The sequence below is a fragment of the Peromyscus californicus genome, unplaced genomic scaffold (genome assembly GCF_007827085.1).
Source record: "Peromyscus californicus insignis strain IS unplaced genomic scaffold, ASM782708v3 Scaffold_23__1_contigs__length_62951481, whole genome shotgun sequence".
NCBI lineage: Eukaryota > Metazoa > Chordata > Mammalia > Rodentia > Cricetidae > Peromyscus > Peromyscus californicus.
In genome coordinates, this window is record NW_026294534.1 from 17,132,835 (window position 1) to 17,147,152 (window position 14,318).

A 14,318-nucleotide genomic window follows, 5' to 3' on the forward strand; every position below is an offset into this window, starting at 1 on the left:
GTCTGAGTCAGGTCCAAACAGGAAGGCAGATGTGTGTAAGAGATGTCATATTTAGAAATTATAAGTGAGTCAGTAGTAAGACATACAAAGTTTTGTGTGAATGCATGGAGATAGCTTCTTTTTTGTTCCTACATCGCTCAACAGTAGCTACTGAAAGGATGTCATATTTATGATGGGGCATAACTGGATTAGTAAATGACTTCTTCCAAGGGTTTTACTAGTGCTACATTTGTATCTCAAAAAATAATCTGTAATAATCTGGACATGAGGTCAGTCATGAAGACTGGAAGTGGTAAGTCCACTTAGAAGAACGATGCACAGTGAGACCACAGATGTCAACCCATGAGGAGGACTCTGCACAATCAGACCACAGATATCAACCCATGAGGAGGACTCTGCACAATCAGACCACAGATGTCAACCCATGAGGAGGACTCTGGACAATCAGACCACAGATGTCAACCCATGAGGAGGACTCTGCACAGTCAGACCGCAGATGTCAACCCATGAGAAGAAAAAATGGTGAAAGATACTGTTACCTTTGTAAATAAAACTTTTGCAGAGAAAAACCAAATAAATCTCTCATTTATCCTTCAAAGTCCCCTCTTAATAAAATTTGTGTTTCTTTTTATACTTATTAGATATGCATTCAAGGAGGTTATGGCAGACTAATGATGAAGAGAAATCCCATCCCTTTATAGCCATACAGATGCAATCAATTTCATAGGTAGTCACCATATTTATTAAAGGGTGAATTTGTGTTTCTTAGAGATGACCACAAAGATGTACTCAAACCCAGAAACCAAGACCACCTTGCTGAGAAGACAGGTGAATTTGTGTTTCTTAGAGATGACCACAAATATGTACTCAAACCCAGAAACCAAGACCACCTCGATGAGAAGACAGGGATTAAAGACCTGGCAGTACTTTCCTGACTGGGCTGTCTCCGCCTTAGTGCTTCTTCATGGTAAAGACGGTCAGAATCCTTTTTGAGTCTGGTGTGACCGGCAGGTCCGAGGCTGAGCTGAGGATGAGTTAGAACAAAGGGGTGTGGGATTTAAGCAATGAAGTCATTCGATTCAGTGAGGTGTTCTGAAAGTGTGTGGGTTCTTTAGAACCTGAAGGAATGCTTAAAAAGCAACTTAGAGAGAGTGGAGAAGACAATCTAAACAGAAATACATGGGGGAAAGTGGTATGTATAAACGTAGTACAAGTATAGCCGTGCAAGAATATAGTGAAATGTTAACTGTGTGTCACGGATTTATTATGACTCGATATGGTTGAATGTCATATTAACATCTTGCTGTGGACGTCCTGTTTTCTATATTTTAAATTATTAACTATGTATTACAATTTACCATATCCTATTGTTGCTCTTCTTACCCTCTTTTCTAGATTTTTTTTAAAATAACTACTTTGGGGGGAAGTGTGGAGTCCAGGTTGATCTTGTGTGATACTTAAAATAGTTAGAGATTTTCAGGAAGTTGTCTAAAACCTTCTGCAAGGAGATGGGGCTGGCGAGGTGGCAGCACTTACTGCTCTTGGGGAAGACCCCAGTTTGGTCCCCAGCATCCACGTCATGGCTCACAACACCCAAGAGCACTTATGCACACAAGGTGCGTATTAACTTATGAAGGCACACACAGACACATACACATAATTAACCAATCCACACTTGAAAGCTTCTATAGGGAGAACCCACATGCTCTTCCTTCACTTTGTTTCTTCTTGTGATAAGACATAGATACACACAGCTGATACGTGTGTGTGTGTGTGTGTGTGTGTGTGTGTGTGTGTGTGTGTGTGTGTGTGTGTCAGGGAAAGGGTACTATGAAACTTAATCACAATTACTTTCATGTAACTATAATCACACCAAGAAGAACTGAACAATGAAAATCAAGCTTTTTGATCATTCACTTTACAAACATGCCTACCCTTCCCCCACCTCCTTAAACTTTCTCATCTAATCTCTTCCCCATACCAAGAATTTTTAATATGCAATTAAATTTATCAACATAATCATAGGTTAGGTTCTAACTTGGATATAATCTACTAAGTATGCGTTCCTTCATTTTTATTGTTGTTTTCGTCGTTTTATTCACTTTTATTAAAGTGTAGTCTTGTGAGAAAGATTTTCCCAGTTTGAGCAAACATTTATCTGTTAGATTTTTTTTTTTAAGTCATTTCCAGCTTTGGGCTGCTATGTGCTTGAGTGTTACAAACGCATGTGTGGTAGTTTGAATGAAAATGGTTCCCATGGACTCTTACGGAGTGGCACTATTGGAGATACGGCCTTGGTGGAGTAGGTGTGGCCTTGTTGGAGGAAGTGTGTCACTGGGGGGAGGGGGACTTTGAGGTTTCAGAAGCTCAAACCAGGCCTAGTGGCTCACTGTCTCTTTCTGCTGCCCTCAGACCCAGATGTAGAACTCTCAGCTACCTCTCCAGCACCATGTCTGCCTGCGTGTCGCCATGCTTCCTGCCATGATGATGATGGACTAACCCTCATTTTCCTTTATAAGAGTTGCTGTGGTCATGGTGTCCCTTCACAGTAATGGAATTCTAACTAAGACAGCATGTGTTACAATGTCTGTGTGAGTATAATTTTGATTGGGGGAGTGTCTCAGCTCTGGAGGGAAAGGTATCATGATTATTGGGAAGCCAGGCCATACCTAGAGCCAAAATAGGACAGCTCTGGAGGGCAGAGCCACGGTAGGACACCTCAGTCCTAAAAGGAGAGGTATCCTGACTTGTCAGGAAGTCAGGTGATACCTGAAGCTGGGGTGTAGTGGGGGATGGTCTCCCCGCAGGATAAAGCATTCCTGCTCCTCTCCTAGGAGAGAGCCCTTACAGCTGAGCTTTGCTTTGCCCCCACCCCCCTTAAGGGGGCTTCCCAGCAGAGCTCTGCTTCTTCTCTCTGCCCAAGACATTGCTTCTTCAGTTTCACTCTGCTAAAGGGGAAACCCCTGCAGACATGTAGCAATCTCTTCCGGCTCAGGTGAAAAGTTGTTACTTTTTGTGCTCCACCTTGCTCAGTCCTCTAAGAGATGGCTCAGCAAGGTTCTTCTGTTCAGCTCTGCCTTGCTCAGTCCTCTAAGGGACGACTCAGCAAGGTTTTTCTGGTCTTCTGGTCTTCTTTTCTGCTATGCCTTGTTCACCCTCCCCCCGCAAAGTGAATGTCTCAGCAAAGTTTTCTGCTCAGTCCCCTAAGGGTTGTCTCAGCAAGGTTCTTCTGTTCTGTGTCAGGCAAATGAAGATCTTCACCCAAGACCCTTTTGAGAAAGATATTTATTTGGGAAGGAGATTCCAGGAGAGTAACTGTCTCTGCCAGGGTGGGAAAGAACAGCTAACAGCTGAACAGGCAGAGGGGCTTATATAGAGCTTCTTAGGAGCGGAGTTTCTCCAGGGAGAAGATTTTCTGCCCAGGGATTGGTTAGTTTCAGTGGTCAGCAGCAGAGATGGATTTCAGGCCAAACTATGTTTCTTTCACTGAATCTGATTCTAGGGACAAAGTGTGTTTCTTTGGCACTGGTTTCAGGGTCAGGGCATGTTTCTTAGGTTCTGGGTTCAAGGCTAAAGTGTTTCTTTCTTTCACTGGCTCAGGTCTCAGATTCAGGATGGGTTTCTTTGACTAGTTCTGGTTTCAGGACCAGAGTGGGCTTTTTTCACTAGCTCTGATGGGTGTCTTTAGCTGGACCCCTTACCCTATAGGGGATAAATAGCCAAGAGTTATTTACTGATTCTGAAGGTCTTCTAAAGCAGCAAATTCCAAATAAAGTAAGGAAATTCAAACATAAAGACCATGCCAAAAACATCAGCAACTGTTGTACTCAGATAAGAGAAGTTTGGCAGCTCCATGAGACGGGTGGAAGCTGATTAGAGAAAGAGAAGGTTGGTGATGACCCCAAAGTCTGCCCTTGAGGACAACCTCAGCAAAGGTAAGCAGCCTGATTGGATGCAAATATTTGTGACCGAAGACATGCTGACATCTATCTGCACATGGTGCACACCATGACATACAGGCAGCCTTCAGTCTTAGTAGCTAAAATCACGTGAGCAGAGGCCAGCCGCCTCACAGAACCACAGCAGCATGAAATGTCAATATGTAATATACAAATACAGGGTACATTCACCAGTTCTAATTATATCATTTCCCCTTCTTTAGGGGTCATACACCCTCCTAAATTAGAAATTAAACCAGAAATGAAAGTGAAGAAATCTGAACATGGACAGAGAATTTGAATAGTTTATGCCTATGTCTAGGCATCATCTGCATACTATCCTCATGTGTATATGAAGGTGTTACTTAAATATGCTATGGGCTGACTCTAAATAAACCATCTGCTATATGCTCTGGTAGTATAGCTATCATGATGAATAGCCTTAATCATGTGTTTGAAGTCACCGTATGTTCCCATGGCTAAATCTGGATAACAGGAGTTAGTTATTCTTGAAATGGATTAATAATTCCTTAATAGGCTGATTATAAAGTGAAACTGCCAACAGTGAGAGAGACATAAAGTAAAGTCTACCTTGGGGCTGTATTCCAAAATACTATCAAATCATTCAAGCATTCTAAGTGGAATAATGATAGATTCTTCCCCTACAAAGATAGCTTGTGTATGGCTGAGGTTGGTGGGGGCGAGATCATTCATCTGGAAGCAGCGTGTTTATTTAGGAGAATTCCGTGTAGTTCAATGCAGAAACATCTATAGGCCGTGAACCAGAGAGCAGGAAGAAAGGCTGGAGTACTGAAGGTACCTGAAACTGAGGTAAAATACCGTTGTGCGTGGGGGTTTCTGATTTCGTTAGGTGGATAACTGGATGTGGAAGTTGATGGTTTTTAAATGACTGGGTAGCTGATGACAGTAGGTGATAGTATCAGGACACTAAGATTCATCCAGGGACTGAGAGATCTGATAAATTAAAGATGTGTTGAATTCCAGGTGTGTCTGAGAAGATTAGATGGCAAAAGGATATGGGAATGCTTGCTTGAGCTGAAATATAGAGGTGTATGGCCACATAAAGAGGAGCTTTCGGAAATAAACGAGGAAACAAGATTATCCCAGAGAAATATATAGAAAGAAAAAAATCCAAAGTGAAGACTGCAGGGAAAATGGAACTAAGATTATGATGACTAAGGAGTTAAACATAGAAATCACAGTGATTGTTCAAAATAAAATACAGTTCTAGAGGGGAAGACTCTTGGCATCCACAGAATCAAGAAGAGTAAGGAGAAGAAAGTGTGTTAGTGCTAGCATTGGTGAAGGAAGAATGTCCCAACATACTCACCCAGAAACCATTCCACTGCAAATGATTTCTCAGGAGGGATATGTCAAAGCCAGGAAGACCCGGGGTTACATAAAAATGAGGTTTGCACCAGAAAACCAGCAACAAACCTTGACAAAGTTTCAGGCCCCACACAGCTAAGATTGGAAGCCCCACGGGGGAGACTTGCCCCTCAGAGCGACACAGCTTAGGTTGGTGTTTGTCTGAGTTAAGTTTTCTGTTGCTGTGATACAACATGGTGACCCAAAGCAACTTGTGGGGAGAAGGGTTTATATCATACTTCCAAATAACAGCCCATCACGGAGGGAAATCAGGGCAGGAACTCAAACAGGAACTGATTCAGAAGCCATGGAGGGGTGCTGTTTACTGGCTTGCTCCCTATAGCTGCTCAGCCTGCTTTCTTACAGCACCCAGGAAGACCAGCCCAGGAGTGGCACCACCCATAGTGGACTGGGCACTCACGCATCAATTGTCAATCAAGAAAATGCATCCCAGGCCAATTTAGTGGGGACGTTTTCTCAATTGAGGTTCCCTCTTCCAAAATGATTCGAATTTGTGTCAAGCTGACATAAAATGAGCCATCCCAACACTACTAACTTCCTGAATAATTGGGTGGATGCCACCCCTCAGAAGGCCGTGTACCTTGTTCAAAACTGAGGCAGCCACTAAAGCGCTAGGACTTTGATGTGGCTTCGTCTTTCCATATGTCCCCATGAGGCAGAAATCTTCCTTTGTGGAAGATCTAAGGGTGCATTTTCCCATCAATAAAAAGACCTTTGCTAGAAGCTGGAAGAATCACCATGCCAGGGCTTAGGAAGAAAAGGGAGAGATATGCAGATGGAAGAGGTAGCCAGAATTTTCTTACAGGCCCAAAGAATGCAACTTAGAAAGGAAAAAAGTCTATTAGTGGTAAAGGTAGAAAAGAAGGAAGTGTCAGAAAATAATGTAAAAAGAAACTTCAATCAGTCTTAGAAGATATAATTATTAAATTCATAGATTGAAGGGGTTTTTTTAAATTACAAAGGCAAAGATATTATACCAAAAGATGAGAAGGTGGTAAGAGTGGCCACCCAAAGTCATTGATTATTCTCTGAGGTCTACAGAATGCAGGAAGGAAGGGAAAGACGTCGCTAATTACAGTGCAGGTTGCACGTGCCCAGACATCTTCCTGTGCTGTGTAGAGTGGCAGTTTGAACTGTATAGTAAGAGGATGGAATGTGTATTCAAGAGTGTTCTGGGAATAGTACATGCAGTGATCGTGATGCACAAGGAACACAGACTTGCCAAAGGCAGGAGAAGAAGAAACAGGGATGTGAGAGCAGATTGATCATCAAAGGGGAAGAGGTATATCTCTCCCTCCATCTCTGCATATTCCTGGTAGTAAACAGAGAAATAGAATGCTGATGCAGAGGTATGCTAGTGAATAGCCAACTTCATTTCCCCCCATGTATGTAAATAATGAGACTAAGAGAGTCTTGAAGATGAATAGTTATAAATCAATTTTATATCTTGCCTATGTAATTTCTCATTTGGTAAATAAGGAGAGAGACTTGGTTTTCTTTAAGCTGTGGTGAATGGCCACACACCCATGGGTTTGTGAACAGCACCAACTGGACTCAGTGGGTTATTATTTTTACAGACATGAAGGTGTTAGAGAGGTGGGGCGGATATGGGAGGAGTTGGGGGTGGGATTGGGAGGTGAATATAATCCAAATATACTGTACAACCTTCTCCGAGAATTAATAAACATTAGATATGTAGGTAGGTAGATGGATGGATGGATGGATGGATGGATGGATGGATGGATGGATGGATGGGTGGATGAATAGATGGATGGGTGGGTGGGTGGGTGGATGAATAGATGGATGGATGGATGGATAGATAGATAGATAGATAGATAGATAGATAGATAGATAGACAGACATACAAATAGGTGACAGACAGATAGCATGCAGCTTTCTTGAAATAAATTCTGAAAGAAAATTCCCTGGTACAAAAATAAATCATCAAAATTTGTCTAAGAAAGTAAGAGAAATTCTCAACAATGAAAAGTGAAGGGATAGAAGTCAAAATTATAAATAGCCATTCAATTTTGTGATGGTTTTAGAGATCCTGCCCATTATATTTTCATTTTCTTATAGAGTTATGAACATACAGGCAAAGTCAGATAATTTGTACATTAAAAGTATACATTTCAATTAGCTTTGACTTACATGTAACAATCTGAAATCACAATCAAAATGAAGATACCCTTCACTTCAAAAATTTCCTCAAACTTTTTATAATCCATCCCAAGCTCCAAGATCTATGTAACCAATCACTAACTGGTATAGTCTATGCTAGTACAGATAAATTTGTATACTTTATTTTTTAAATACAGATGTAATCATAATGAACATATTATATTATTTTCTTGTATAGCATTAAGTATTTTAAGATTCTTTATGTTTATATATCAAAATATTTTTCCTACTTATGGATAAATAATATTCCATTGTATGGATATACTACAGTCTGTTTATTCACTCATATATTTATAGATATTTATGTATGCCATTTTGACTATTATAAATAATGCTATATGGAAGTGTCATGCATCACTTGGTATTGCAATATGCTTTCTTTCCCATTAGGTAAATACTGAAGAGTAGAGAAAGCTGAATCATAAGATCAACATATGTTTAACTTCATGAGAAACTTCCAAATTATTTTCCCAAATATCTATGTACATGACTCATAGTTGTTCTGAATTTTAGCCAGGCGGCGGTGGTGCACGCCTTTAATCCCAGCACTCGGGAGGCAGAGGTATGTGGATTTCTGTGAGTTTGAGGCCAGCCTGGTCTACACAGTGAGTTCCAGGACAGCCAGAGCTGTTATAGAGAAACCTTGTCTCAAAAAACCAAAACAACAACAACAAAAAAGAAACAAAAAAAGTCACTTGTTATTGTGTAGTGTGTACTTGAACAAATGTGCCACAAACACGGAGAGGGCCACACATATAGTGACGGCCTCACACGTGGAGGTCGAAGGACAACCTGAGAGAGTCTATCCTGTCCTCCTTGTGAACCTGCCATCATCAGGTTTTTGTGACAAGCACTTTTGCCTGATAATCCATCTCACTGCCCTGCTTTTCCTCCTTTTTAACTTTAATGATGCTAAATGTTGAAATAATATCCTATTGTACTTTAATTTCACATTTGCGTAGTGGTGGTGGAAGGAGGGAAACCAACTCCCACAAGTTGTCCTCTGACCTCTACCCATATACCGTGGCATGCACACGTGCCTGTGTACACACAATAAATAAATGCAATTTTAAAAATAAACAAATAAATTAAACAGAGAGAGGCGGATCCGTCCTACAGCCAGTGGCATGCTGGGAAATATACAGCTGTCTCCACAGGGACAAAAGGAACACAATGTGTTTATCAGTTTCAGTAAAGAACAATGGATTGCAAGCCACTGGTTGATATTTGTAGAACTGGAAAAAGGAAATTCCAACACAAAGGCGGTGCAGTCACCTTCATCTCAAGGACAAAGATAAGATTACAATAAGATAATTAATAATCGTTACACCTTGAGTGTTGATTTTCACTTATCTCAACAATTTAAGTCAGTTTCACTGACTTGTGCAAGTTTGGAAACTTTGATGATTCATTTCACTGTACCGGTGTGCAATGCTCACAACACACCAGTGCCAAGGGACTTGGTAAGCAGCAGAGGTGGAGGAACTCAGTGTGGCCTGAGTTATATCAAGTTTGATGAACGGTAGTCACATCAAATAAGCCTTTGACTTTAGAAAAGCAGCCCTGGACTTTTCCCTGTATTTCCTGCGTGTATGTCTGTATGTCTGTGCGTCATGTGGCCTGGTGCCCATGGAGGCCAGAGAAGTGCATCAGAATCCCTGGAACTGGAGTTACAGACAGTTGTGGGTGCTGGGAATCGAACCTGCTCCTCTGGAAAAGCAGCAAGTGCTCTTAACTGCTGAGCCATCTCTCCAGCTCCTTTGAACAGAAAGCTTGGCACAGCTTAGCATTTATGAAGAAGAGAAGCAGTAGCCTAACAGGAACTGGGTTTGTTCTCATGTGAATACATGTCTGAGGTGGAGAGGTTAGAGGGAGACAAAAGAAGAGTCAGGCCATCCTATCTAGTGAGGAAACAGGGGTGGGAGACCCTGGGCCCTCGGGCAGTTAGGGCGCAGTGGGGTCTCCTCTGACAGCTTCCAGAGTGTCAGGTCCTAGTCTGCTCAGTACAGAGTGATCATTTCTGCAGACACAAGTAGAGGCAGATAAAATGTAATAGAACTGAAAATGCAGAGAAGACACCAGACCTAGGTTCATCCATTCAGGCATAGGTGATTTATTAGTTCATGGTTTCAAGTGCTCAGTCATCTTCGCAGAAGTAGAAGAGAAGCTGTGGGTTTGGAGTTGTTTTTTTGGTTTTTGTTTGTTTGTTTATTTTTTTGTTTTTTCCTCTTCTTTCTTCTTCCTTCTTTCTTCTTCTTCTTCTTCTTCTTCTTCTTCTTCTTCTTCTTCTTCTTCTTCTTCTTCTTCCTCTTCCTCTTCCTCTTCCTCTTCCTCTTCCTCTTCCTCTTCTTCATTTAAAGGCCGGTTTCTCATGGTCATTCCAGAGTGCCTTCTTTTAGGAAGCAACATTTGGACTGGCCGGACTGGCCAGAATGGAGCTGTGGGAGAAGCCAGATCACAAACAGTGAGCCAGTGGTGCTCAATTTCTTTTGCCTATTTCTAGCTCAAATGATTTTAAGGACACAGATAATTGAGGGGGAGAGATTAATAACAGATTAATTTAAGAAAAGAAAAATTACCTGATACCTCAACAGCAAATGCACTGAATTGTGTAATACAATTGACTTCTGAAGACACTCTACATGTTCAGTCACAGGAACTGAGTTAATAAGGAAGCACCTTGTACCTTCATCCAGTAACTGATGGATGTAGATGCAGAGATCCACAGCCAAGCACTGGGCCAAGTTCCAGGAGTCAAGTTGTAGAGGAAGGTCAAGATCATGATAGGGAAACCCACAGAGACAGCTGACCTGAAATAATGGGAGCTCACAGACTCTAGACTGACAGCTGGGGAGCTGCATGGGACAGAACTAGGCCCTCTGCATGTGGGTGACAGTTGTATAGCTTGGTCTGTTTGTGGACTCCCTAACAGTGGGACCAGGATCTGTCCCACAGGAGCTGGCTTTTTGGAACCTGTTCCCGATGGTGAGATGCCTTGCTCAGCCTTGGTGGAGTGGGGAGGAGCTTGGTCCTGCCTCAACTTGATATGCTTTGTTGACTCCCATGGGAGGCCTTACCCCTTCTGAGGAGTCAATGGGGGGTGGGGGATAGGAGGAGGGAACGGGAGGAGAGGTGGGAGGGGAAACTGTGGTTGGTATATAAAATAAATTTTAGAAAAATTAATAAAATAAAATGAGGGGGAAAAAGCACCTTGTACTTTATATTTTCAGACACAATTTTAATTAAAAGAAATAGAAAAGAACTAGTAATTCTATGTGGTTTTTATTCTTTTACATTAGATTAAATACCACTATGCATACATGTGCCTGTGTCCATATACAGGTGTAGACATCCATATGCAGAAAAGTTTTAATGCATAAGACTGATGTGTCAGGATAACAGTAATACTTTGATTTTGCAGACCTGTATACAACACACTGTTTCCATCCCATGTTCATGCTAAGGCTCCCCTGGTTTGTGAACACTGCTTTTACTTCACAGTGCCGATGCTAAGGTTCAGACGGATTTGTGCAACACTCAACTTTTGGAAATATGTCTTTTCCAACCCCATGCTGGCTTTTTCGTTGTCCTAATGGTCTGCTTCAATGGCTAGAAATTCTTGGTTGTCACGAAGTCACAGAGTTTCTTTTGTGGCTAACACATTTTGTATCTTTCTACTTGTAATGAAGACATCTCTCATGTTTTATTCTAGACGTTTTCTTCCCTACTTTCCACATTTATATCTAGAGTGCATCTGGTGGACATTTTGCCGGCTAGGTCTCTGAAGATGTGATCTCTGTGTGTGCGTGTATATGTGTGTTTGAGGTAATGCTAAAAACTTTCCAATACAATTATCCTTTCAAAAACATATTGAAACAATCATGCTTTTTCTATTGTACTGAAATGTCTCCTTTACTATAGAACAACCATATATAACAAGGTCCATGATCTTATTTTGTTTTTTATTATTTTTTACCGATAATTTACACAATGTATTCTGATCATAATTTCCCCTCCACCATCTCCTCCCCATCTCCCCACCCATGCAACTCCACGTCTTCTTTCCCTCTCTCTTTAGGCAAAGAGAGAGAGATTAAAAAAAACAGAATAAAACAAGAGAAAAAGCGCAGCACACACAAAACAATAAAAAAAAATCACAAAATCGGAAACCACAGTATATAAGCAAAAGACCAGTAAGGTTAAAAACAAAACTGCCCCCCAAAAAGCAATATAAAGCAAAAAAAAAAAAAAAAGTTTTTATATTTGTGGCACAGTGGCTGCACCTAACCCTACTGCTGCCTCGGCTGCTGACTGCATCTCCCAGCCACCACCTAGCTGCTGAAGCTGCAGCTGGAGGAGTCTTCATGCTAGCACCTTCAGTAAACAGTCCTGGCCAAGCTGGATTAAATCAGCTCCTGATTTCTCACCTTGCCCAAGTAGAGAAGCAAATTCAAGACGTAGGCATCGGTGAGGACTGCCTCAATAGAACTGCATGCACTCAGAGACTAGAGCCAACAGCCCACAAAGGGGACTTCAAGAAAGGAAGTTTTTGCCCAGGTGGTGGTGGCACACGCCTTTAATCCCAGCACTCGGGAGGCAGAGCCGGGCGGATCTTTGTGAGTTCGAGGCCAGCCTGGTCTACAGAGAGAGATCCAGGAAAGGCGCAAAGCTACACAGAGAAACCCTGTCTCAGGGGGGGAAAAAAAAGAAAAGAAAAGAAATTAAGTTTCTGTACAGCAGAGGAAACAGTTCATCTAATCAAGACAGCCTGCAGAACAGCAGGAAATCTTTGCCAACTAAACAATGGACAGGAAATTTCTTTCATAATTCGTGTTTTTTTCTTAAAGTAATGAAAGTAAATACATTCTTTTCCATCTCAAGACGTTATGACTGGCATGGTAGCATGTACCTGTAATCCTAGCACCCACGGGGCTAAGATGGAGTTATCATGAATTCATGACTGGCTGGAGCTACAAACTTGTTATTTGATTATGATAATGCTCTTGACATGGGGTTCAGCATCTTAAGGAATGTTTAAGTGTGGTATATGGTATTGTTTATCATGAGGCTGTGCTGTTACATGACTCTAGAATTTGTTAATCTTGAATGTTTGAGGCTTTATTTCTATTGACTACCAATGCTCCCATTTGCTCCTCGCCCTGAAATCACTACCACCTTCTAAAGCTGAATTCACTTCATTGATAAGAGCCTTCCGGACAGATGGGATACCTCACATGATAGGCATGTCTCTGATGATGATGCTGTTGAGCATTTTTCCATACACCTGCTGGCCATCTCCCTGTATTCTTTGCTTGAAGGGGTGTCGAAGGCTTCAGTCCTCAGTTTTTGCTTGAGTCCTTAAAGCATTAGCTATCAAGTTGGAAGCATGCCTTGTCTTTGTTTGCTTTGGATGGCTGGTTGAGGTTTCAGCCAAAGTTCTACCGAAGTAATTGACTTGCTTTGACAATCAAGTTATTCTCGCCATTAGCAGGAGCGCTGCTTCGGTGCTGCGCTATTGAATTGTTTTCTAGTTTTGGAATGAATAACTTATTCTAGTGCTTGATCTCCAAAACTGTTTTTCAATGTCTTTTCACTCTTATTTCCTTCTCTATACTGAAGACTTTTTTAATTTAATGTTGTGCCAACTCCTCCTTTTGCTGTCAGTACTTTCAATTCTAAAGGTATGAATGATCATTCCGCCAGACATGCAGACCTTGGCACAGGACTGCAAGAGCCATGGAGAACGAAGGGAATGGGACAAGAAAGCACGAGGGCAAGATAGCACCTCCAAGAGGCTGCTCAGTGGCCTCCCTACTCTAGCTAGACCCCACCTCCCATTTGGCATGATCTCCATGTCATCATATTATACATGCACCAGGGAGTAACTCCATCGATAGGATCCAATCAAAGCCCAGATTCTGGAAAGGAAGCCTTTGATACATGAAGAGAAGGGGACAATTTATGTTCACACTTTATCAGATGTCCAAGGACAGTTTTGAGAGAGAAGTCTTCAACAATAATCGCTTGCAATAACGAAGGAGGATTCCAAATAAAGCCTAAGAATATACATTAAGAAGAAAAAAACTAAGCATGCAGAGAACAGGATAAAACGAACTGATAAACACCACAGCAGACTAAATCAAACACAGAGCAACAACAACAACAAAGCATACATCCATCAGGAAAACAAAGAATTGGTTCTTTTACAAAGTAAATGAAGTAAATAAACTATCTAGACTAAGAATAAAGGAATAAGACTCAAGTGAAATCATAAGGGTAGGTGCTACCAACAAAGGCAAGTCATGGAACCAGCCTAGATGCCCAATGACAGATCAATGGATACCGAAACTGTGGTATAAACGGGACACTCGTGAGGAGGTAGCAGAATCAGGATTTGAGGTTGGGCTCCACTGTCTAAGTAGTTAGTTTGAGGCTAGCCTGGAATACATGAAAACCTGACTTTGAAAAAAGGAAAGGAAAACAAGAAGTGATTAATACTTTATTTAACCACGGAGAAGAGTAAGATAGAGAGCATTTGAAAAGGCCAGCGTCATTCCGGTGCCTCCATTAGTTTCTTTTCTGGTGGCTATGGTAAAATGCCACAACATAAGCAACTTGGGGAAGAATTCTTTAGCACACAGTTCTAAGTTCCAGTCCATCATAAGAGCAAAGTCAAGGCAGCAGAAATTTGAGACACATTTAATCATGTCCACAGCCAAGAGCAGAGAGAGAGTGAATGCATACACCCTTGTTCTCAGATCTTTCTGTACTCTTAGACAGATCAAGATC

At 41.5% G+C, this 14,318-nt stretch overlaps 1 protein-coding gene across 1 annotated transcript in view; it reads right to left on the minus strand.

Moving 5' to 3' along the window:
- Positions 1-951: 951 nt before the first annotated feature.
- Positions 952-14,318, minus strand: part of LOC128119457 (disintegrin and metalloproteinase domain-containing protein 5-like) — a 65,051-nt gene continuing 51,684 nt past the window's right edge. The window contains exon 21 of the mRNA XM_052752844.1: positions 952-1,024. Coding sequence (XP_052608804.1) covers positions 952-1,024 — 73 coding nt within the window. The remainder of the gene's footprint in view (positions 1,025-14,318) is intronic.